General features: G+C 41.7%; 1 protein-coding gene across 5 annotated transcripts in view; it reads left to right on the forward strand.

Annotated features, from left to right (window-relative positions):
- Positions 1-23,630, forward strand: part of RAPH1 (Ras association (RalGDS/AF-6) and pleckstrin homology domains 1) — a 92,590-nt gene extending 68,960 nt beyond the window's left edge. For all 5 annotated transcript variants that reach the window (XM_030487987.1, XM_030487991.1, XM_030487988.2 and 2 more), the window contains 8 exons: positions 951-1,072; positions 2,399-2,464; positions 3,828-3,971; positions 5,187-5,297; positions 8,915-9,013; positions 9,619-9,739; positions 11,282-11,424; positions 15,645-23,630. In XM_030487987.1, the coding sequence (XP_030343847.1) occupies positions 951-1,072; positions 2,399-2,464; positions 3,828-3,971; positions 5,187-5,297; positions 8,915-9,013; positions 9,619-9,739; positions 11,282-11,424; positions 15,645-17,606 (2,768 nt within the window). In that variant the 3' untranslated portion in view covers positions 17,607-23,630. The remainder of the gene's footprint in view (positions 1-950; positions 1,073-2,398; positions 2,465-3,827; positions 3,972-5,186; positions 5,298-8,914; positions 9,014-9,618; positions 9,740-11,281; positions 11,425-15,644) is intronic.
- Positions 23,631-23,698: the final 68 nt, after the last annotated feature.

Here is a 23,698-nt window from a genome sequence, read left to right on the forward strand (position 1 = left end):
GCAATGCAATTGATTTCGTGGGAATAAAAATGTTCTGCTTTCAGATGCAATTGAAAGGTCAAACTAGTCCCAAAGGAGTCTGAAAAAATAGTTTGCAGAAATGCCACTGTGTGGCCTATGTGAAGAAGGAACAAATTGCAGAAAGCAAGATTCTGATCGAGTGTCTTTGAAAGGGGGAGAAAGTTGGTCTAGTGACTTCCCAAAAACGTATTCTTCTTATTTACTTTAGAATAAGGGTTTTCACATATTTCTTTGTCATTTCAGTAAATTTTCCTTTTTTTTTCTTTTCCCCCTCTTTTTTGTCTATTTTCAAAATTGTTGTACTAATGATAATTATTTCAACAGAGAGCCAGTGCTTATAGTTCCTAGAAGCCATGTTGGCACATCATTTATTCAGCAAGATAGATTGTAAGAGAGAGTGTCAGTTTTCAGACTACCTCTATGATACCTCCACTAACCATGGGTATTTTGCATTTCAGACATTGTTACTTTTTTTAATACTTTACAAGTGAGATAGTGATTTGGGATATAGAAACAAATTTTGTGCTGTAAAAGCTGCCTAATAAATTCCTTCAGGGGTTGTGTGGGCCACAGTACATAAAACATGATAACCTTATTTGTGATCATAACATTCAAAGTGTCATCATTTGAGTCTGCTGTGTTCATGAGGGATGGTAGACTTTTTCAGGTAAAAAAAATCAAAACACTTCATATATTGATGGAACTATAAGCCTGAAGAGATGGCATTGAGAGTGTTGAGTGAATGCTTGTGTAAAATTAAACCAGGCACATCTGAAAGTTAAGTTCTTTCAGTTTCTTAGTGTAAACTTCTTCCCTGTTTTAGTAACCTTGAACTCTCTATGTACCTTGTCTCCCAGATACGACTACAGAGTAGTTTCTATTACAAAATGTGACATTCAAATGCATTTACTCTCTTGTTATTCCTACAGAAAGAATCTTTGAAGATCATGAAAATTTAGTTGAAAATCTTCTTAACTGGACAAGAGATAGTCAAAACAAACTTATGTTTGTGGAACGTATAGAGAAATATGCACTTTTCAAGAATCCCCAGGTAAGCCTGGCACTCATGTTGAATGGATGTGTATGTGCATGCCTCATTGCATTTTCTTACTGGGTTTTGGTAGCATTCATTTCATACTTTCATCTTGATACTTGTGTATGTATTAAAATGTCAGACAACTTTACATTTCAGCACCGTGTACATCCACACTGTGGTTGGCACAAAAGCAAGTCCCTGTCAGAAAGCCATGAGCTGAAGCAATCTGTTTGCTAATGCGTTTGTGGGTACTTTTAATGGAGATGAAGGCAAGCAGTTTCATGGCATTTACACCAATACTTAGTGCTGTTCAAACACGTAAATAGGCAAGAAAGGTGTTGTCAGATATTGATAATAATCATGCCTCTCCACTGTGCATTCTTACGTTGCTGGCGAGAATAGAAAAAGAAAATGTAAAAAATAGCTACTCTGGTCAAATGGCAAGTGAAGAGAAGGAAGCATGTGTCCCTTCCTGTGGAAGCTGGGATCTGTCACTGTTCACCTGTTTTTCCTGTTCCTTGGCTGGGAAACCAAAGGCCCCTCTTCCCTCTCAAAGGCTTCTCTTCTCTGAAATGACGGCTACAGATTCGATATCCGGCAGCATTTTGGTGTCGTAAGGGAGTGGAGGAAAAGAAACAGAAAAGCAGAAGGTGGCTTTTTGAAGAATTTGAATTGAAAATAACTGGATACAATATCACTTGATCTCTCTCTTAACTCTTATCTAATGTATTCCTTTTTGGGGTCATAGATTATTTTTATATCTGTATGGCATCTATGTGGTAATTTCTTGGATTCAAATTGTATATTGGTTTTGCATGCTCATCGTTTGGGACATCATCGGTGTACATGGGGTTTTTATTTTCTTTATTTTTTTCCCTCCAAAAATTGAAAATCAGGATTTATTGAGGTGCTTAGCGATGATGCAGCAAAACTGAGTTCTTTTTAAAAGCATGTAGTTCATATGTTTGCTATCAGTACATACGGTAGGCACAGTCAACAAGAATGACGTACCAGCATAGACCAAATATTTCATCTTGGTTTAAAATATGAACTATTGGCTAAACCTTGTGTATTATTGTTTTTTACCAGCTATGGCTACCATGGTAAGAGTATGGGCTGATTGATATTTTTGGAAAAGGTGGTTATAACTTAGTTCCATGGATTATTTAGCTGTCTGACAGATAGTTTCAAGTGGACTATGGAGTTTTTGTTCAATTAATGTATTGTTTTTAGATGATAGCTGGGGTTTTTTTCCTTCCTGCTACAGAAAGGTAAATGAGAAATGTTACTTGGCTTGATTTCAGAATGCCTATAGAAATATGAAGCTTTCTCTTGTTACAGAACTATCTTCTGGGGAAGAAAGAAACCTCTGAGATGGCAGACAGGAATAAGGAGGTGCTGCTAGAGGTAAGGCTGCCAAAACAAAAAGAGCATAGTGGTTGTGGTGACTGAAATTGATGGATGGAGCTGAATGTAATTCTGCAAGAACTATGAATGAAATATGTTACATCTGAGATAATGGCAATTTTAACGTTACCCCGTTTCAGATATGATAACATTTTGTTTAATAACAAAAATACCGTACTCAGTGATAATCAAAATGAGATTCCCTGTAACTATGGCTAGAACCAGTGGAAATTTGTACAGCTGTCACCTGGTTTTTTGACCTGTGGTGGTAGAGATTTTTTTTTACTAGCGCTCTCCAAATTGTTATTCTCTACAAAATTCTATGCATTGGTTCATGAGTGGTCAATGTTAATATTTTAAATTTTGTTAGTAAGGAAAGTGCTTAAAAGTCATTTCAGTTAGATTTTAAAATAAATGAGCAAATACTAAATTTTTAAAATGTGTGACAGCAAAGGAAGTCAATATCAAACACATTAAATAGTTTAGGGCACTAAAGACAACAAGAAAAATGTGTGGAGCAAACAGTGAATATAACCTCCATAAGCTGAAAACTGAATGGTTTTGTGATATTTTTGTAGAGACATACCCATGCTGAAGTGTCATAGCTTCCATGTGATTTCCAGAATAATGATTATTATTTCAGTAGTTACACAAAAGTAACTATTGGGGGTATTTAATTTTGGATTATAATTAATAAAATTTAACTTTAAAGTGTATTATTAATACAGGTTTTAAGATGTGGTTATGTGAATAGTGTGGATCAAAAAGATGCTTGAAGCCATGACATGAAGAGGGTTGTAGTTCTATCTAATTCTTTTAATCTTCCAGGATTACTCATAAGTATTTGTGCTGCATATTCATCTGGAGAGTATTTAAAGCGTTTGTTTTTCTCTGTTAGCTCTTCATAAATAGAACCTTAACAGAAGTTGTAGTGTTGGCAGTCAGTAGCGACAAAGTAGTCATGGAATAAATTATAGCTGTATCTGATCAATACTGAATTAGACTTTGTGTAGATTTAGACTTAGGAGGAGATACAAGGTGACCTTGTGACTTTAGAGCAAATAAAGCTGTTGAGAGATCTATTACCGATAAGCAGTGGATCTTTACAGTAGCTGCTAATACTTTTGATAGCATTCTTGTGCTGAGAAAATGCTAAGATCCCCTATCGTGTTTGTCTGTATTAACTTACAGCTTCTACAATTAATCTCTTAATTCATATCACTGTGTGAAAAAAAGAACTGTCCCTATTATGTGTGCATTCCTTAAATAAAGAACTTCAGAATTTCAGTCATTAAAAACAAACCACTGCATGTTGTACATTCTATCTGTTTCTCTCTTCCGAAACCTTTGTGTTTATTGGCAGGAATGTTTCTGTGGAAGTTCTGTAACTGTGCCAGAGATTGAGGGAGTTTTGTGGCTGAAAGAGGATGGTAAGAAGTCTTGGAAGAAACGTTACTTTCTTCTTCGAGCTTCTGGAATCTACTATGTCCCTAAGGGGAAGGCAAAGGTATGCTATTTGTTTATGCTATTTTAAAGTAGTTTCCCTGGATTTTTTATTGCTGGTAAATTGTGTGCACAAGAGTCAGTCTTAAATTTGGGCTTAGCTGTGCCTTGCCTAGTGCCACATCCCTTAATTAAAAGTACAGCTTTATCATGGAAATATTGTGTAAATTACTGTGGTAGCACTTGATGGGCTAAACCCCAAGTTTACAAGAAAACAATAGTCTGCTTTTTGAATGAGCTCAGGGTAGGTGTTCAGAAACACTTGAGGAAAAATAATTGGTGTATTTGAGAGGCTGTGTTACCTCAAACGGAATTCAGATAAAGGATCAGATTGCATTGCAAATGCCAATCATAAAATATCAAACCTACTCCACAGTCAGTCTGCATAATTCATGGGTTTTAGTTCATATAAATGAGATTCTTTTTGGACCAATTTGTGCTATGTTTTTTGAAACTGGTAAATATAATGCCATTGCTTCAGTGTCACTTACTGCTGTCCTGTGTGTATCAATAATAAAAAGTAAATAGAAAGCTGCTACAAATGCATTATAGTTTCAAGGCTGAACTACTGTGAGTTGAATTTGTCCATGAATCCATCAGACTTGACAGCATGCACTGATCCCCAGTATGGGAGGTCCACTTCCCACACAGCTGACAATGAGGAAATTTCTGTCAGCGCATCGGCTCCCTTTCACATTGAAAACATTTCGGATGTTCCTTACACAGCCTTTTTCTTTGTTACAACAATCTATATGCAAGATCGCCTGTTGAAATTCTGTGCCATACAATCACTGCCAAACATCATTAGAATTTTTCTCACAGTCCCATTGGAATTTGAACACCTTGATTATTACCAAGGTGAAAGATAACCAACAGCTGTTAAAAAGTTCCCAGGCAAACAATCCTATGTACTTTCTCCTCATACCAACTCTGAATAAACATTAGTAGTCCTGTGTAAAATGCTGTCAAAAGGCAAAATGCAGACAAAACACACGAAAAAAAACCAACCCAGACTGAATTTGGTAAAGAATATCCTGGTTAAAAATTAGTATTTGATGCAAGAGTTTATGCATGACTGTACCTCCTTCATGTATTGGTAGGTTTTGAATCAGATTGAAACTAATATTTGACCTTAACTGGACCTTTTATAAGTATTTTGATTTTGTCAGTGCGTGTGGTTTTCTTATATTTTGTACATGATTATTTTTGTATTTAATAGGTCTCACGGGATCTCGTGTGCTTTCTACAGCTTGATCATGTCAGTGTTTACTATGGACAGGACTATCGGAACAAATACAAAGCACCCACAGACTATTGTTTAGTGCTCAAGGTAACTTGTTGTTTTGAAAATTCTCACACTGAAAAGAGCATATAAAGAACTTGAAACATTTCCACACTAATCTTAGTCCCTTAAAATAACTGTGCTTCCCAATTGTGAGCAAGAGCTGATTAGCACAGTAGTAATCTTGGGGGAGATTGTAGTTTAGAATGGACTTCCTATAGTAATATAACAATTGGAAAACTATGTCAGTTTTCAGGACGAATCTCTAAATTATCTTCATTCATTGCATGAGAAATCTAAATTGCTGTTACTTACAATGGCAGTGAGAAAGCTATCTTTAACTACATTTTCTGTGGAGTTGTAATGAGCCTCCTTGACGGACATATGGTAAGAGAATGAGAAAATGCCATGTGGGGACTCGTGCAGAGGGAAGAACTGGGTATGAATCACTTTCTTCCCCATCAAGCTGATAGATCTCCTCCACCTGCCAGAAGATCCATGTGGATTGTGCGGTGGGCGAGGAAGAAAGATCACAGAGAAACACAGAAGAATGGCTTTACTAGATTCATTTAGCGCTCTAGGTTTCTCTGACAGTGTCCTTTGTTTATAAGTTGCTTAGGGAAAAATTAGAAGTCCAGGGCAGATGTACTTTCACAGAATACTTTTTTACCCTTTAGAAATTTAGGTAGCCAGACGTTGGATATTGGCTGTTTAATAGTCCTAGGTGCATTCTTACTCTTTGAGTGTGCCCTATTTTTGGATTTCAAGAAACTTGTAGAATGTGCAGCAGCTGGGTTCATCTAGTATGCTCTCCTATTTGTTCTGAACCATCAGTTGCTTTCCACTTTGTTTTCCTCTAGTTCTTGTATAGGAAGTGAACACTTGGTGAAAAATTGTTGCCTGTTGTCCATGCTCCCTGTGACTTTGATTTTTTTCATATTGCCCTCAATTGTCTTACTTCCAGACTGATGAGTCCTAGTGTATTTAATTGTTCAGCATACTGTAAACCATAACACTAGATTCTTTTTCCACTCGGCTACTCTATACCTTAAAACCATTCAAATCCAGTGAGATAATACCCCTTGAAACACTGACTTCAGGGAGTTGCTGTCTTCTCAGAGTGTAGGTCCACAGCTATGCACAAATTGGTATTGGAGAGTCAGGTCTGCCTATATTGCCCAAGCTGGGGGAAAGGGGTTGCTGTAAAGGAAGAAACTTCTGAGTATAAAGGACAGGTAGAAAGAAAAGTAGAAAAAATGTGAAATGTAGAAAGCAGTGACCTGATCTTAACCTGTGAAACTGATAACTTCAGTACTTCACATCATTGTAAATTGCGTCAACTCATCTTCCAGTCTCTCTTGACTCCCACACAGTGTTCAAAATTGTGTCAGCTCCTGCAGTATAGCTAGTGGCAAAGCTATTTTAGAACAGGTTTTCACAGTATGTTCGCAGCAAGTAACATTTGAAAATTGATTTGGAAATGGTGCAAGTAACATGAGATGGTTATAGTTGAACCTCTTACCTTCCCTGATCTATTGTTCATGGGGTGTTGCTTATGTCAGTACCTTGGAATGTTTTATGTGCTTGGAGAGTGTGAATGCCTGTCCACTGTGTGAAAAATTGATTTCATCTTCCAATAGACAGGGCAATGTGCACTTAGAGGTAGACACTGAATATCAAATGTGGGAGAAAGCATGCAGCTGAAACGGGAAATATTTCCCATGTTCTCACAGGCCATTGGCACAGTTGTTATTAAAAGAAAAAATGTCAGTGTTTGTAGGTGTTTATAAATTCTTGAATTAAATCAGTTTCTTCTGCTGACATGTCACTTTCTATCCACATCATTTGGACATGTTAAGAGTGAATTACTTTTTCAGACTTGTTGACCACACAGGATAAACCAGGCTAAGTCTTATCCAAGTATTTTTCAAAGTATCACCATCCTGAGCATAAATGAAAAGGTTAAAGTAAAATTTTAATGTGTCTAAATTGTCCCTTTATTTAATTAAATTAATGGGGTGCAGGCAGTGAGTTGGGCAGCTTAGACAAAGTGTTTTCAGTGTGGAACTGAAGAACCACAAATTACTATATTAGCAGAATAGAGTTCTGCCTTCCTCAACTCTTAAAATATTATGTCAGTGTTTTGTATTAGTATCAATATATAGAAGCCATTCAGGTTTTTTTTAATGGAAACTCAGTTTTGTGCCACAAATACTCATTAAGCTGGGAAATATCTCCAAAACATGAACATGGTTTTGGAGAAGTGAATAGCAAGTACAAATCAAAAGGCTGGTTCTCACTGAAGTCCAGAATGGATTTGTCTTTACATGTTTGCTTCCTTTGTTTGTCTTGAACCTTATTGTGCAAGACAGGTGCTGTGCTATTGTTAAATATAGCATTTGTATGCTAGTACATAATATTAGCTCCTTGGTCCTAAATGTTAGATTTCTGAGAAGTTCTTTTATTTCTACATAGCCAAATTTTTGAACAAGTCCAGGAAAAAGATGGCTTGTTAGCAAAGTAATTATTTGTGCTTCTACAGACTCTTCTTTGTTATACATCATGTGTATGAAAAAGGCTGACAGTGAAAAAACAATTATCTAATATCATAATAAGGTTTGTTATATTCTATTTATGGAGATGAATATGTTCATGTTAATTTTGAAATATTAGATTTGAAAGAATTATGTTTGGAAGACAACAGGAGAAAATATTCTGAATATTCTGATCAAAAGTTCTTTGATACATGTTTCAGACAGCTTTCACTAAAACTTAAATACCTGCGATCATCTAGCAAAACTCTGTGTCACTGGCCTTAAGCTTAAACAGGAATTGAGAAGGACTTCAGTATTCAGAGTTGCCCTGACAGCTGTGAGATGTGTAACTTCTACTGCATGAGCAGGAAACAATGAAATAATCCATGCAGAAGTATTTCCAGTGTCTGACTTTTTAAAATACGCATTGCTTTCTTAACTACTGAATTGATAAATACTGCACCTCTTCTTTTATATACATGTATGTGGGAGCAGCAAGTATTTTAGATGAGAGCCCTGAATCAGTAGGGTCAGGGTCTCAAAGGTGCTACAAGCTGAAAATGGAATTATGCTTAACAGCTTGTAGTTTGTGGACTGTCTCAGTCAAGCCATGCAAAAGCAGAGAAGCCCAGTGTGTTTGGTTTCCTCCAGTTTGTTTTGGTGGAGAGGAAGGTGAAATGTCAGTTGTCTCTTTCAGGTGGTGAGGTAGTCCATAGAGCAGTGAAAGGAGACAACTCTCTATGGTTTGGCAGTGTCTTGCTTGTGTTTAGGAAAAGTTTTTACAAGCTGATACTGTTCTGACCACTGGGCTTGAGAGTATAATGATTTCTGAAGAGCCTTACAGGTACAGAAGGCTCTTTTAATAGATAGAAGTTACAGCACTAAAATACTGATTCACCCTTTCTTAGTGTTTCAAACCTGAAATCAGTGCACACTGCCAATCTGTATGTGGAGCAATCCCCACTGCCACCTCCTGAAACACTCTCAAACATTTTTAAGTAGGCTCAAATACAGACTACTGTTGAAGAGCTTCCAGCACTTATGTTTGTCTGTATACACTTCAACAGATAAATGGCTTTCCTTGCATTCCTAGCTGTTAAAATATTGATGAGGATTAATGATTTTTTGCAGCATCCTCAGATCCAGAAGAAATCCCAGTATATCAAGTATCTTTGCTGTGATGATGTAAGAACTCTACACCAATGGATCAACGGCATCCGCATTGCTAAGGTAACCTTGTCTAGGCGGTCTCGCACTGTTCTCATGAGTTGTCATTGTCTGTTTGAAACCACTTACGGTTACTTAGCAGAATACATGCTAAATCTTACTTCCCTCTTATTTAACTATTCTGAATGTGAATTGCACGATCTTCTTACATATTTCCTTCTTTAGCAAAATTGGTGGGCTTTCTTGTTATGATAATTCAGTAATTAGGCCCTTCTTGTTTCTGCTGCACCTCCATCGCTTGACAAAGTTCTAACTGACATGACTAGATTTTAGCCAGCTCCCTCACAGATTTTAAAGGGAAGACTAGTGGGAAAAGAGAACTGGAAAGCAAAATTGATTTCTAAGATCCACAGGTTGGCTTAATTTATTCATTGGCCCATTTCTTGCTTGATGGTATCTCTCCTAGGATAAACAAACTGGTTTCTCTCCTTCTTTCAGCAATTCACTAATAAAAAATTAATGTTGCCTCAGCTCCTTAACAAAGAGCCTGTTGTTTATCTCGGGGGGGAAAAAATAGTGGAATAGAGAAGCCAGAGGTGGAGCTCAACAGTCTGAAAAGGGTACGCAGCCTATGTACAGTTGTTAAACTTGTTTGTCTTTTTGCGCAGTATGGGAAGCAACTATACATGAACTATCAGGAAGCACTGAAGAGAACAGAATCAGCATATGACTGGACTTCCTTGTCTAGCTCCAGTATCAAGTCAGGCTCCAGCTCATCTAGTTTGCCAGGTAATGTGATCTGTCTCATAATAGAAAGATTTAATTACCTTTTTTATCATTCCTCTATCTAGAGACCTCAGGAGAGATTTTTAGTCTAAAACACAGACTTTATGTTTAACATATATAAATATATATGAAAGCCCCCTTATTTTATTATATTACTTGCAGTGGTGTATGTATTAAGAAACATAGAGTACTTTCTTGTTCACCTCCAAAAAAGAATCTTTCTGACACTGAGAAGAGGAAACTTCCTCAAATTCCTCATGCCTTCATCTTCACCTATTTGAGAAAAAGAAGTATGTTTTAATGATGCATAGAACGTGTGTGTAGCTCTGAAACTGCTTTTGTTGACTGGAATATTCAGAATTGGAAAATAAGAAATAGTCTCTGCCCAAAGGCAAAGATCCAGATAATCTCTTTAGAGACAAACTTTGAAAACACTGTTTCTGTTCCTGTGTCAAACTGTGTGTGCCAGCAGTAATATGCTCCTGTTTACCTTTCAGCAGGACTGGGACTGGTTTTTTTTCACAGCCCATAACAGTTTAAAAATTGATGAAGGTTTATATAGTCTCATTTCACTGTTCAGAGCTGACTGACACTTGGCCAGGTTATTCTCAACCCTCGGGGGCAAGTTTCATTATTGAAAACAGGCTATTGTATGAAAGTGTTGTGTCCGCTGCAGATACAGGTCAGGGAGTAATGCTACTGAACTGGAAAGGTTGAGAAAGTAGCCTGTGAGAATGAGTTAAGCAAATTCAGCCTAACTGAAGGTACTCTGTTATTTCAGCTGTGTGGCAAAGCCTGCCAGGTGTAGCAGTACATTCTCAGTTACTGACAATTTCTCCATCCAAACTGGATGTTTTTCTGATAAAGTTTCTCCTGTGGGGAGCTGAGCCACAGCCCACCAGCCGCGCATGTTCTGCCAGAGCTGCAGTCCAGCCTCTGCCTAGGTGCTTTTTTACCTTTGGGACTACACAGAAAGCAGGTGCCAGGCTGGATAAATCGGTCTGGCAGTGGCTGCTGCTGCCTTTTCAAGATACCCTGTGGATGCAGAGCATCACCCGTGTTTGCTAGTTACAGGATGCTCATCATTCCTTCTCTTCCCTTGAGGAATGGGGCAGTCAGAAGCAGATTACTGCCTCACCTAGCATAGTTTGCCTGTCCTCAGCCTATGTACAGAGTCTGTTTCTGGGAAGGACTGCTTAAGAGAGCAGGCTGCATGCACTGCAGGAAGTGGGGCTTTTCCTAAAGTGCAGGGGCTTTGGGGTATTTCAGAACCTATAAAACTGCAGTGTGTTTTCACTTTGCAGCATATCTGACACACTGTCATCTTTGTGGAGCTTCAGATTTGGTTAATACCAGGATGCTGTTGCTCTGTTTTGTTTTCTGGACCACAACAGCCTGGATGTGAGCTAGAGCTTATGCAGTAGTCACAACATATTTAACCAGTGTGACCAATAAATGTCACACAGAGTTGCATTGTAAACACACTGGCTTTCCTCTTACATTCAGAAACATATGCTAACTGTTTCTTAACTTCCTTCTAAACAGAATCTCAATCAAATCATTCGAATCAGTCTGACAGTGGAGTTTCTGACACCCAGCCAGCTGGTCATGTCCGTTCCCAAAGTATTGTCAGCTCCATGTTCTCCGAGGCCTGGAAACGAGGCACTCAACTGGAGGAATCCAGCAAGGTAACAAGAAGACTTTAGTTTGAGAACCAGCGCCCAACAAAATGTATGGGACAGAGTGATACGTCTTCTACCTCTGTCTTGAGTGGGATTTCTTCTCTTTTTTTACTCTTCGTTAATGACATACACTGCCATATAATTGTTTTTTTCAGGAATCACTTTTTCAGGGAATTTAGCCTTGGAAACTTCTGTTCTTGCTTTTATTTGTGTGCACAGAAGCCCTATGTTCTTTGAAGGCATGATACAGCCCATCCCATAGAATCCTATTAACTGATGTTGAATAAAGACAAAATAAAAAGATCAGTTGTTAACAAATTGAATGAAATTCTTTCACTAAAATTTTTCTCCAGTTAACTAGCCACATTTTTCCATTGTGAAGATGTGAGTAACTGAGAGCTGAAGGCAGGTATATCTATTTAAGAAGTACTCTGGTAGTTTTTACTCAAATGTTTTCTGTTGTATTCGGTGGAAATGGAAACAGTAACCACAGATACGGTCAAAGCAAAAGTAGTAAAATTGACAATAATTGTGGACTGGTGCAGATATGTTGTCTCCTGTTGCTGGTAGTGAGTTACAAAAGATTGTAACCCATTGAAGCCTGAGGCTCGGGTCTGTTGTGGTTTGGTTAGTTTTCTGTCCTTTCTGCGCTAGTTGACTGGTGTAGTTCCTAGGGAATACTTCCAAACACAGCAGGGTTGCCACTTATGCCCGTTTATTGTCAGGGAATTAAAGGAATTTCTAGGTTCCTGAACAGCCATGATGTCAGTATTAACTGCAGCAGTTTTGTGTGGAAGTACATTGTCAGGACACTATGAGAAGCTGTCTTTACTCCTGTCAATTTTGAATCTTCCCCGCACCCCAGGTTCAAGCAAGAGAAGCAAGCTTTTTAAAACTAAAACCATGGGTCACTACACCTGACATTGGTGAGCCAGATAAATAACTAAAAATAAGGCACATCATCAGATTCTCAAATAGGAAAGCACCTGTGGCACAATGTGAAAACTGACCTGGCTGCATTCTTTGGGACTGATAACTTTTCTGCAGTGCCTGCTGGCTTGGAAATTGTCTGATTCTAATAGTAACGTAGTCCTTGGCCCAGGAATGTAGCTTGCTTAAATGGTGATCCAAATTTTCTACTGCATGAGTGCAATACCCTGGTGCATGTTCATCAGCAGGTGGCTTGTTGTATGTGACTAGTGTGCATCATTTCTGCAGGAGCGGGTTAGATGCAAAAGATGAGCACTTGAGTCTGTTCTGGCATGTACCCAACAGAGGTGAAAGAGAACTGCTCTGAGAATGTTATTGTTTCCTAAAGTTTTAGTTTTCAATACGAAAATCCTGCTGCTACATCCTCTGTGAGCTTTTAGAGAAAAGTTTGCAGTTTGCCACAATGGGGTCACTGTTGTTCTTACCAAGTCCATAGTGCTGCCGGCAACTGCTCATTTAACTGAGCTCCGGGAATTTTTCTGTTATCTGATTAAAGTCATTTTTAAAATAAAATACTCGGACTGCTCCCTGGTGAGGGCCATCCGTGCTTCAAGATTTCATTAATCTGAATCCCTTTCTATGCACAAATCCAAAAAAAAGTACATTTCCTTGAGCGTAACAGATGAATGGATTGCCCTGACACTTCCAAAGAATCCAAATGAAATGAACCATGTAGAATTACAATTCCAAGCCATGTTAAAAAATTGTAAGTAAATTGGTGACAAATTTACTTTCAGTGAAACCACGGTACATGCTTTTTTTATCCTGTACAGGCCAGGCCCAAGGAACTTAAATAGCTGATAAATGAAATGGGCAGTGGAAGATGTGAACCTGTGTGGCAAGAAAGGAAACAAGAGTGTTGAAAAAAAATTGTAATTTACATTAAAAGATAGTTGTACTGAGACATGTTGGTTTAGGCAAATTAGTGTCCAAACAGTTATTTCCGAGGTATTTACTCCGCAGTGCTTTGGTGACAAAGCTGGCTTAAACAGTTCATATGGGCAGGTTGCTGCAAAAGCTTGTTTTCTTAGGAAAAACAGTTAAAAAAACCCACAGTTGTTATTTTTAAGAATAGACACTTTTCTTTTTGCAAGCATTTCTGAGAGTTCGAGATAGTCGTGAAAAGATGCATGTTGCAAATGAGTTGGTAGTTATGCAATAAGTAATTTTTCAAGATACGCAGGAGGACATCACATAGTTACAAGGAAGAACAAGGACAATGATCTGTTTCAAGGTGGTTCTATATACAGAGTATCACTGAATATGTTTCTGGTTGTGGAAATTTGATTCTGTGGAGATAGGAGGGGCTTCCCCTCCTGAGGTGCACAATATTCTTTTCCCTGTCCTGGGTGTTTAATTTGCTCACTGTGAAAATCACTGTCCACAATGGATATGAGGAAAATTCCTCTGTTTCAAATATTTCTAAAATTAAAAAATCCATGTATCCCAAAATGTGGGCAAACCATCCATTCACATTTCGAAAGATTGCCGTTTGTCCAAAGAATACTTTGTTCATCTGTTCATTCTTCACAGTTGGGCAGTGAAGATCTCATTATGTCTCATTTTTGCTTGTTAGATTTGGAACAAATTATTTCAAGTGGGATGCTACAACAGGCATCAAAATGTGTGCTCACTGTGTGTGCTTTAAGTGACAGATTCCAGATTCTCCAAGGTCTTGCTGTTCAGGGGTAGCTGTTCTGTTATGCCTTGGTCTCCCTCTCTGTTTTATGTGCTTTTATTTTTCCTGTTGCCTTTTGCTATCTCAGGTGTCAAAAGTGAAGCTCAGCACAGCTAAGGTCAGCACACCCATGGTGCCTTATACAGGGCACACTTAAGGTCAGGTGGTGCTACTTGAAACTTCATTAACCTGGGTGATTGGGAGAATGGTAATTTACAGACTAACACTTGCAAGAGATCAAGATTTCTCTCCTGTTTTGTTATGTGAACACCTTGGTTTAGCTCCAGAACTGTTACACTCTTGCTTTCCAGACGTAATGTGACAGGTAGAGGCACACCCCATGTGTGTTGTAAATCACCGTTTGTTGTTTCTGACTCTAATCCTTTTGGTGGTGTTCTGCACATATAGAAACTCTGTGCACCTGTGCTTAGAACAAAGCAATGTGCAAACCTGCTCATACAGTGCAAATGAGCATAATTGGGCTAACTTGTGGCAAAGTGTCTTCTAATGAAGTATAGGTACCCCGTGCGGTCAGTTGCCGTGTTGGTGTTGCATTTCTAATGCATGTTTCTATGCTGTGCACTGTGAAATTCACAACTTGTCTTGTAGCCAAACCAGTTTGTATTAGGAGGATGTTTTTAAACTTGAGTAATGCCGTTATCTCTTCAATTTTTAATAGGAATGTAGGTTTTCAATTTAGAGAAACAATTTAACTTAAGCAAAACTCAATGAGCAGACTAAGCATTGCCTGCTGCTTTCCCATTGCTCCTTCCCTTAGTCAGCTTTTCCCCATCTTTCCTTTCTTTTTCTGCTTATCGTAATATTTGCATGTATAGCTCTTCTTTCCCAAGCGAACTTTCTTTTGCGGATCTTTAAGCATTTCCTTCTGGGGAAATTTTCCCAGGAAACATCAGTTCTCCCTCTTTTTCATATTATTTTCCTTACCAGTCTTAGATACCAGAGCATGTGGAGTGGAAGGATCTCAGCAGTATTCCTGTGTGGAGCTTGCTCTTCATGTGTGTTGGAGCAGTTGAGGGTTTCTGCATTTTTTTAGCACTGAGCAGTGTAAGGCCTGAGCTAGCAGCCTAAAGGCTTGACGGGTGCTCTGGGAGGCCATGTGTGGTTTGACTCTAGTCTTACTGAGCTGAGTAGGTGTCTGCAGAGTCTCATGCTCCACCTGATGTCCTCTGTCATGGCCCGTGGCACTCTGGGCAATGCTCTGTTTGGGTCGTTACAGATGCCCACAGGAGTGACAAGGCTGGTGTATCTTCTCGCTGACATTCAGCCTCGCTTGAACCTGGCTCCACTGATTCTTGCCAGCTCCTCTCCCCGCCTGCCCAGTCAGACTGCATGGTACAGGCGTGTCAGTGCGTGGAAGTCTCTTGCTGCATTGTTTTGCTAATACTTCCTGCATGCTGTAATCCGCCACTTAATTTTTAATGACAGGCACATTTAGACCTTGACTTTATAATCTCTTTGTCTCCTTCCCTCCCTCCCTCCCTCTCTATCTGTTTCTTTTTCTCTCTTTCCACTTCCACTAAAACCCCTTTCCCGACAGGCCCGAATGGAGCCTGCAGGCCGGCCCTTCATGTCTGCCGCACCCTCCGTGTCCCCACATACCAAAGTGGCAACCCCCTACACAGCCTCGCAGCCGTCCCCCCCGCTGCCCCCGCCGCCTCCCCCCCCTCCTCCTCCTCCGCCGCCCCCCCCTCCACCGCCGCCCCCCCTGCCCAGCCAGGCCGCCCCGTCAGCGGGCTCTCCCGCCACCATGTTTGTCAAGTACAGCACCATCACGAGGCTGCAGAACGCCGCCCAGCACGGCGGGCCCTTCGCCAAGCCCCCCGCGGCACTGCAGGGCCCCCCGCCCTCGGTGAAGCCTCATATCCCGGTGCCCCCCAACGGGGTCATGCCGCCTCCCCCGCCTCCTCCACCACCTCCCACTCCGGGCTCTGCCATGGCGCAGCTGAAGCCGGCACCTTGTGCCCCCTCTGTGCCACAGTTCACGCCGCCACCACCACCCCCCAAAATCCATCAGGTTCAACCAAGCGTAAGCCAGGCCACTGCCACCTCCTCGCTGCCACCGCCGCCACCGCCTGTGCCTGCCCCACCACCGCCCCAGGCACCCCCAAAGCCTGTCATGGCAGCTCTCCCCCCACAGCCTAGTGGGAAGGCAGCGTCACCGGGGGTCACACATGTCACCCCCCCTCTGCCAGCTCCCTTACCCCTTGCAATAAAGAAACAACCAAGTGTCACCTCTCCCCAGGTGCCGCCACTGCCCCCAGCCCCTCCTGGCCCTACTCCTCCCCCTACATTCCCAAAGCAGCAGAGTTTCTCTGTGAAGCCTCCTCCATCCCCTCAGTCCCCAGTGCCATCGGTGGTGAAACAGATAGTTAGCCAGTTCCCACCTCCTCCCACCCCATCTGCCACTGAGCCCCAGCCTCTAAAGCCCCTTCCGCTGAGCGTGGCTCCACAGTCACCTCCAGCAGTGAAGGCAAAGCCCAAATGGCAGCCTACTTCTGCTCCCTCACCAGATTTCCCCCCTCCTCCACCAGAGAGCAGCTTAGTGTTTCCTCCTCCACCTCCTTCCCCAGCTTCCTCTGCAGGTTCTCCTCCCCCTGACAGATCAGGGTCTCCAGTCAAAAAGACCAGCAAGACATCAAGCCCTGGAGGGAAGAAACCACCTCCAACACCTCAGCGAAACTCCAGCATCAAGTCCGCCAGCTCCACTGAGTACCATGAGTCCAAGAGACCTTCAGTGGACCGCCTTGTCAGCAAATTTGCACACCCACCAGAGCCGTCAGGGTCTCCTTCCAAGGAGTCATCGCCTCCTGCAGCCCCTCCAAAGCCAGGAAAGCTCAACCTTTCTGGGGTGGGCCTGCCCATTGTCCTCCCGCAAGGAGGGATCCCACCCAAGCCTCCTGCTCCGGGTGTGTCTGAGAAGGAACCTGTGGTTGAATTCCCTTCGCCACCATCTGATTCAGACTTTCCACCACCACCACCTGAAATAGATCTTCCTCTCCCGCCGGTTGAGATCCCATCCGTGTTTTCAGGCAGCACCTCCCCAAAAGTCGCCGTTGTCAATCCCCAGCCTCAGGTGTGGTCAAAACCACCCGTGAAAAAGGCCCCGCCACCCACACGCCCCAAGCGGAACGACAGCACTCGGCTGACGCAGGCGGAGGTTGCGGAGCCACCGGGGCCGGCTGCCCTTCAAGTGCCCACTTCTCCCAAGTCCAGCCTTAGCGTTCAGCCAGGATTCCTGGCAGACCTCAACCGGACGCTGCAGCGGAAATCCATCACCCGGCACGGCTCCCTCTCCTCCGCACGGATGTCCAGAACAGAGCCCACGGCTACCATGGACGACATGGCCCTGCCTCCACCTCCGCCGGAGCTGCTGGCGGACCAGCAGAAGACGAGCAGCTTTGCGGGCGGTCATTTATCCGGCTATGCAACGTTGCGGAGGGGGCCACCCCCTGCGCCTCCCAAAAGAGATCAGAACACCAAGCTGTCGCGAGACTGGTAACCACCCCCCCGCGGCCGGTGCTCTCCGTGACTTGTGGGCCGCTCCGTGATCAGCCAACCTGTGATCTTGCGCACTTGGAGAGGATGTGGGGATGTGGATGACAGCCCCATCAAAAGAGGTGATCTCAAACTGTGTAGCTAAGGCTAAATGTAAAGACATTCCCCTTTCATGGCTAGGCCAAAAAAGCTGGGGGCTTGGGGTGTCGATATTTTATTGGGAAAGGTGGATAGAGAAGCATTGACTTACCCTTTCAATTTCTTTTACCCTTCATACAGATTGGACCAAACCCCCATTTTCTTACTTTTTCTGCATTTAGGGGAGGGGGGGAGATAGATAATTTTTTGTAATGTCTGTCCACGTGAGACATGTTTGTGCATGTATTATAAGTGTAGGTATATAATATATTGTGGTATATTTCGTCGCAATTACAGAAGATAACCAGAATGTTTTTGTAGAACCGTATTTATTGTTTCAGTCACTATATTATCTGGAATCGGACTCTGTAACTAGTCAAATCTTGCCACAAAGATGAAGATATAGGGGGCACTTTAAAGAAAGGAAGACAAACAAACTAAAAAACCCCCCACAAACCTCTTGGCAGTTTGTGGTGGGTAGTTGGTGCGGAGCTGAAGTGTTCTGCTGGTAACTGTACATTGTCTATTGATTGAAAAGTACAGATGCAACATACCAAAACATTCTGGTCATAATACTACTGAAGATGAGTATGTTCTGCAGAAGAAAAGAGATTTTATATATAGTGGGCTGGAGTGAAATATATTTATACTATAAAGAGCCTCCCCCTCCCTTCCAAATAGTTTAAAAAATAGACCCTGCTACAAATCATTTCAAAGTTATTTCTCCATGCAGTAAATAGGATAAATATGTATTATTCCAATCCATTATGCATTCTAACTTTCTAGTAGGCTCCGTCACTTCTTTCTATGGCTCAAGATAAATATATTTGTGTTAACCCCTTCTGAAAGCTGCCAGGACACCTGCAATCGAGGCTGACCCCCAAGGCTGACGCGTGCCGATACATCGCTTGTACATGTAATTCTTTCCCTGAACGACCAGGTAGGTTTCTGTAGAGCATTATGTTCTTGCACAAGCATATGCAGCGTACAGTCTCACCTTGTCTGTGCCTGGTGGGTTGTCTGTACAAAACCGAGTTTCTGGAAACATTTAAAGTTTTTGTAATTCATTAGAAACTGTCAGGATGTTTCCCCTTCTAGAGAGAGGGGAGTGCTAATTTTAGACCAGCACAGTGGAAATTCTTTCTCTTTTCTTAGACCCGCCGGAGACTGCAACCAATGCATAAACCTGTTAATTACCAAGTTGCACTTGTAGCAGTCAAGGGAGAAGACTGGAAAAAACACAACCTTGAGAGGCAATAACATTTGCTAATCATTTAATTTAAGGGCCCATATGAGTAGGAAATAGACTGTTGTATTTGCTTTGGGTTTTGTTTGCCACCGATGCACAGCCAATCACCAGATCAAGTCCTAGAGCCCTTTTTCTTGTACTTGAGTAGTTTCTGATTGTACAGTCTTAGGCACATATCTGGACGTTGCGATACGGCAGTGTAGCTGACGTAAGTGGTCAGTTGGTCTTATGTATCATGCATGTTCATTACAGGGTAGTGGTACACAACCTTTGTAAAGTAACTGAAATACTTGGACTGTACCTGCTCCATCTTTGGCTGTTACAGCTTCCCTCGTCAGCATGGGGACACTGTCAGGGCTCAGATGGCAAATGATTTCTCTGGTGGTTTAGCTTTTCTCCAAAAGCAAATGTTAAGTGTTTTCCTTCCCCCAAAGATTGAAACAAAGGAAGTAGCTTGACTTGACAGCATCCTCAAGTGTGTAAAAAAAGATGTAAACTTCTCTCTCATTAGAGTAATTCAGGCTGATAGATTTTTAAGAAATATTGTGACAGTGTCCCTCATGCCTTTTTTTTTTTTCTTTAATAGAGTGTTTTTTTAAAAATCCAAATAATAAAATAAATGTCTTTGTGAATGAATACTTTATGAATAGGAAAAAGCTTTGCTAATCAGAGGGTAAAAATGACCCAGCTATAACTATAGAGTTTTAAATAAGTGCATCTTGAAAAGAGATAAATTAATGGTGCTGTCTCTGCTGATGTTTCATGATTTTTAAAAAATCTGTTTCAGCACCTCTGGAAATCGTTTTACTATTTCAGACTAGTTTTTTTGAGCAATAAGAGTATATACCATTGTGTGCATTTTTAAAGCACTGCTATGGAAAGGCACTTTTTTGTATCTTTCAAATTGTTCACAAAGTTTTGTTTCTACTATTTTTGTGCTTATAAAGTGTCCTTAAAGGCATTTGCATTGTTGATTTAAGCACGCTCAGTGTAGCTGGCGAGCAGCTCCACAGGAAGGTTGCTGAGCAGCTACACTGCAGCTGATGGTGCTGTAATTGTCAACGCTGGTCCTCCTGCTGCTTTGTGCTGTACACAGCTCCAGGGCTCATACCCACCCGCAGAGCCAGAGGTGCACAGCTGGAGCCGAAACTCCCAGGGTAGGTGAGTGGCCACATCTCCGGCTCCCTGGCAAGGGGCACCCGGGCTGATGCAGCGTGCTGCCGGATGCGAGCAGCCAGGGAATTCTGCTTGCACCATCTGTTTTTCTTTACCCCGAGACAGCTCCACTGGTGTGTGTTAGTTCCAGCCCTTTTGCTTTTGTTCATTCAGTGTGGGTACCTCTGGGCTTTGGACTCGGCAGAGCAATGTTTTGAGTGCAATTTCTTCAGAGGCATTTAAGCTTCGTTCTCATTTTCCTGTGCCCAAGTTCATTACCCAGTATCTCTCCGTAGATAATGAATCCTTGCTACTACTGCAGGCTGCTGCACAGCTTGCTGGGAGACAGAAGTTTAACTCTTTCTTAAGTCTGCAGCAAAAATAACGAGCATCAGCAAAGGTGGCACCTGTGTTGCTTCTTGTTACAACTTCCTTCCTAAGCCAGTAGTCATATGGAAATACAGTGCTCTCAGCTGAGCACTGGAATTTTCACAACCTGGCTGCCTTTTCAGCTTATGAGACCCCTCATTGTAACTTGCGTTTCCAGTGTATTTACTGCTTTTGTGACAGTAAATATTTATGCCTTATTTGCAAGTAAGTTATTTTCCCCTGTGTGCACTGGTCTCATAATTGCACCGTTATATTTATTTAAATCAGAAAACAGAGGGGCCAGACCTCACACAGCAAGAAGCTTCCTGCTTCTTTTTGGCACTGTTAAAATGAGCATGTGAGAGCTGAGCTTTCATACTCTGGACACAAAGGTAGCAGATGCTTTGATCCTAAAATACTGAGGGGGTACAGCTGTTGTTGTGTTACATGATGAAGCATATGGCCTTTGACACTTGTTAAGGCCGGGGTGTTGGGGAAAGCCCTGCTCCTGCAGGGGCAGCTGAGAGCATACAGCTGTGTTCATTAATCTGGAACAGATTTGGTGCTCATTTCCTCTCTGCCATGCAGCAGTATTGTCCATCTCTGTGAACAGCAGGGTCCCTCCTGTTCAGGCAGGCTTCTGTGCCTGCAGCGCAGGTGCACAAAGCAGGGAGCCAGTCTTCTCAGACACTTTCACTGTAATTCAGGTCTCGGGGAGATGCTTTGGAAGGGAAAACACGGCTGATACAGCAGCACTAAGCTTATAGGAGAAATTATTTAAAAAACCCCAAAGAACTCTGGTTCTAAACAAACCCAGGTAACGTGTTTGAGGTGGATGTGCCGGGGTTCTGTTTAGTCTTTCAAAACCTGTGGCTGGGGGGGGGAGATTAAGCTCAAGTCTCACAATAAAATAATCTGCTATTTTCTGTGGAAGAGGAAAGGTCCTGCTTTGCTCCTGTGGCAAACCACCACTGCTTGCTCAACTTGGTGCATGACCTCAAAGCCAAAGAGCTCCTCTCCTGAACAGTTTCCTGCAGGGCAACAGTGGCTGACTGACACATCAGGGAACCAAAGCAAAGGTACCTGGATCACTTTGGCTTCAGGTCTGATGGGAGAGAGGGAGCATTTTTTTCAACAAGTGCGTTTTAAGGTTTACTGTTCTGGACTAGCACATTGAGATGTTTTCTAATTTCTTCTTTCTGTGCCCTTAGGCAACCAGATAACTCAGCTCAGAGATAGTGTGGCTAGTTTTCCTCCCAGTTAAAATTACTTTTTCCACAGTTAAATGAACCAAAAGTGCCATTTCAGCAACAGAAGGGCAAAAGAGAAATCTGGTTGTTACAGAATACTGCATAGAACTAAACTGTTTTACTTCAGCGGTATCATTGCAGGTAAATGTTTCTTAGTCAAAATAAAATTATAAGTGGGTCTTACTGTGAGTATTACTTCAAATGCAGAATCATGTTGAAATCAGCTGCACTCCAGGAAAGCAGTAAAAATTCCTGACAGAAGGTAGTGATGATGCGGCCAGAACATGTGAGTTTGTTTTGTTTCTTCCTTTTTACATTGTTCAGGTGTAGGTTCTGTACTTGCTCAAACAGCACTCCTCATTTGGAGGTGAGGGGAATCGGCTTTGAGGGAGAGGTTTTCCCAAAGCCCACTTGTGGCTCCTGGCTTTGCGTTCCCTCACACAATCAGGACAGACTCCAAAGCAGAGAGGATTTAACACTACAAGGGTTAGTTTCTCTTAGACATTTCTGTAATGTGCTGGTGGGGTTTAAGCTTATATTTTGGAATTATAAGTTTGTCTAAAGTTGAGTAATTTTTCTTTCTGATTTCTTTTTCTTCGATTAAGAAAATGCCTGTGAAGACTGACACAACCAGTGTTATGTTGCAGGGGTCAGTGCACTCTGATCTCTGTGATCCAGTGAGTCACAGACTGTCTAATCCTGAAAAGTTTAAAACATTAAACTGCAAATGCGGTGACAACACATGCATATCCCTCACAATGCAAAGTAACTCATTTGCACTGATGGCTGTTTGGTGCTCCGAGGCACGCACTCAACAGGGCAAGGACTCTGTGCAAGAGCTCCCTGGTCATCAATCAGAAGTGTGTAGCTGTGGTGAAGAGATCTAGAGAAGTTAGAGGAACAGGAACTAGTGCTATATGCACCATCCCTCGTGACAGGGACTTAGTGAGGGAGGAGGTTTGGTAACAGATTTTGGAATGCATACCCCCCCCCCCCATTTAAATGCTCAGAGGTGACTTGTCTTTTAGGAGACTCGGGAATTGAACCACCTGTTCTCTACAGTGGAAAATAGTTTCCTCCCACCTTGCCAAAGATGCAGTCAAAGCTAAATTCCAGGTACTCAAGATGTGCTTGCACCAGCCTCTGTCAGGAGCTGAAAAGCTGCTGTTCTGCAGCAGCTGTTTGGCAAGAGAACAGGGATGCCACTGTTGGCTGTTGTGCATCTCTTGCCTTTAATTAGCACTGGCGAGTGGGTACCCACCTGCTGGGCAGGGACAAAGGGCAGTTTAGCAAACGAACCTGTGCCCAAGGCTCCCTGCTGCTGATTTGGTGCAGCACTATAACGCTTCTACTTCTAAAACGAAAACTAAATGCTTTGTCACAAGTTGTAATTGCAGATCTTAGCTCTCCTTTCTAGTGGACCCAAAATTAACTGGAGCAGCAGTTTGGTTTATGGCTTACACTAACTGTTAGCAGCTGCTGGTGATGTTCTGTATAACATGGGGGATGCAAATGTAAGAAAAAGTGTCATTGCAATGATGATTTGTCTGTGCAGCAAACTTGTGCTGAGTGCTGTAAATACATTCATGTTTACTGCTTTAAAAAGAAAATTGCACATTTTATCTTTCAATGGGATTGCCTCCCCTCTTCTTCCCTTTCCAAAAAGAAAAAAAATCAAAGCTCTTTTAGACTGATAGCTTCAGGTTGGGGGGAGCTTTGCCATACTATAAATATATATAAATATATGTATAAATATACTTTTTTAAGCATGGGAGAGGACAGAAGAAATACTACATTATAGAGTACCCAATATAGATCATTATACAATGGAATATGCACAATCCAATAAAGATGTAGTTAAATTTAATAATCTGGTTTAATCCTCTGTTTTGCCATTTTCCTTTTTCATGAGTTCAGAACCTATACTGTGTTCTC

This window comes from Strigops habroptila, chromosome 5 (genome assembly GCF_004027225.2).
Source record: "Strigops habroptila isolate Jane chromosome 5, bStrHab1.2.pri, whole genome shotgun sequence".
Lineage (NCBI taxonomy): Eukaryota > Metazoa > Chordata > Aves > Psittaciformes > Psittacidae > Strigops > Strigops habroptila.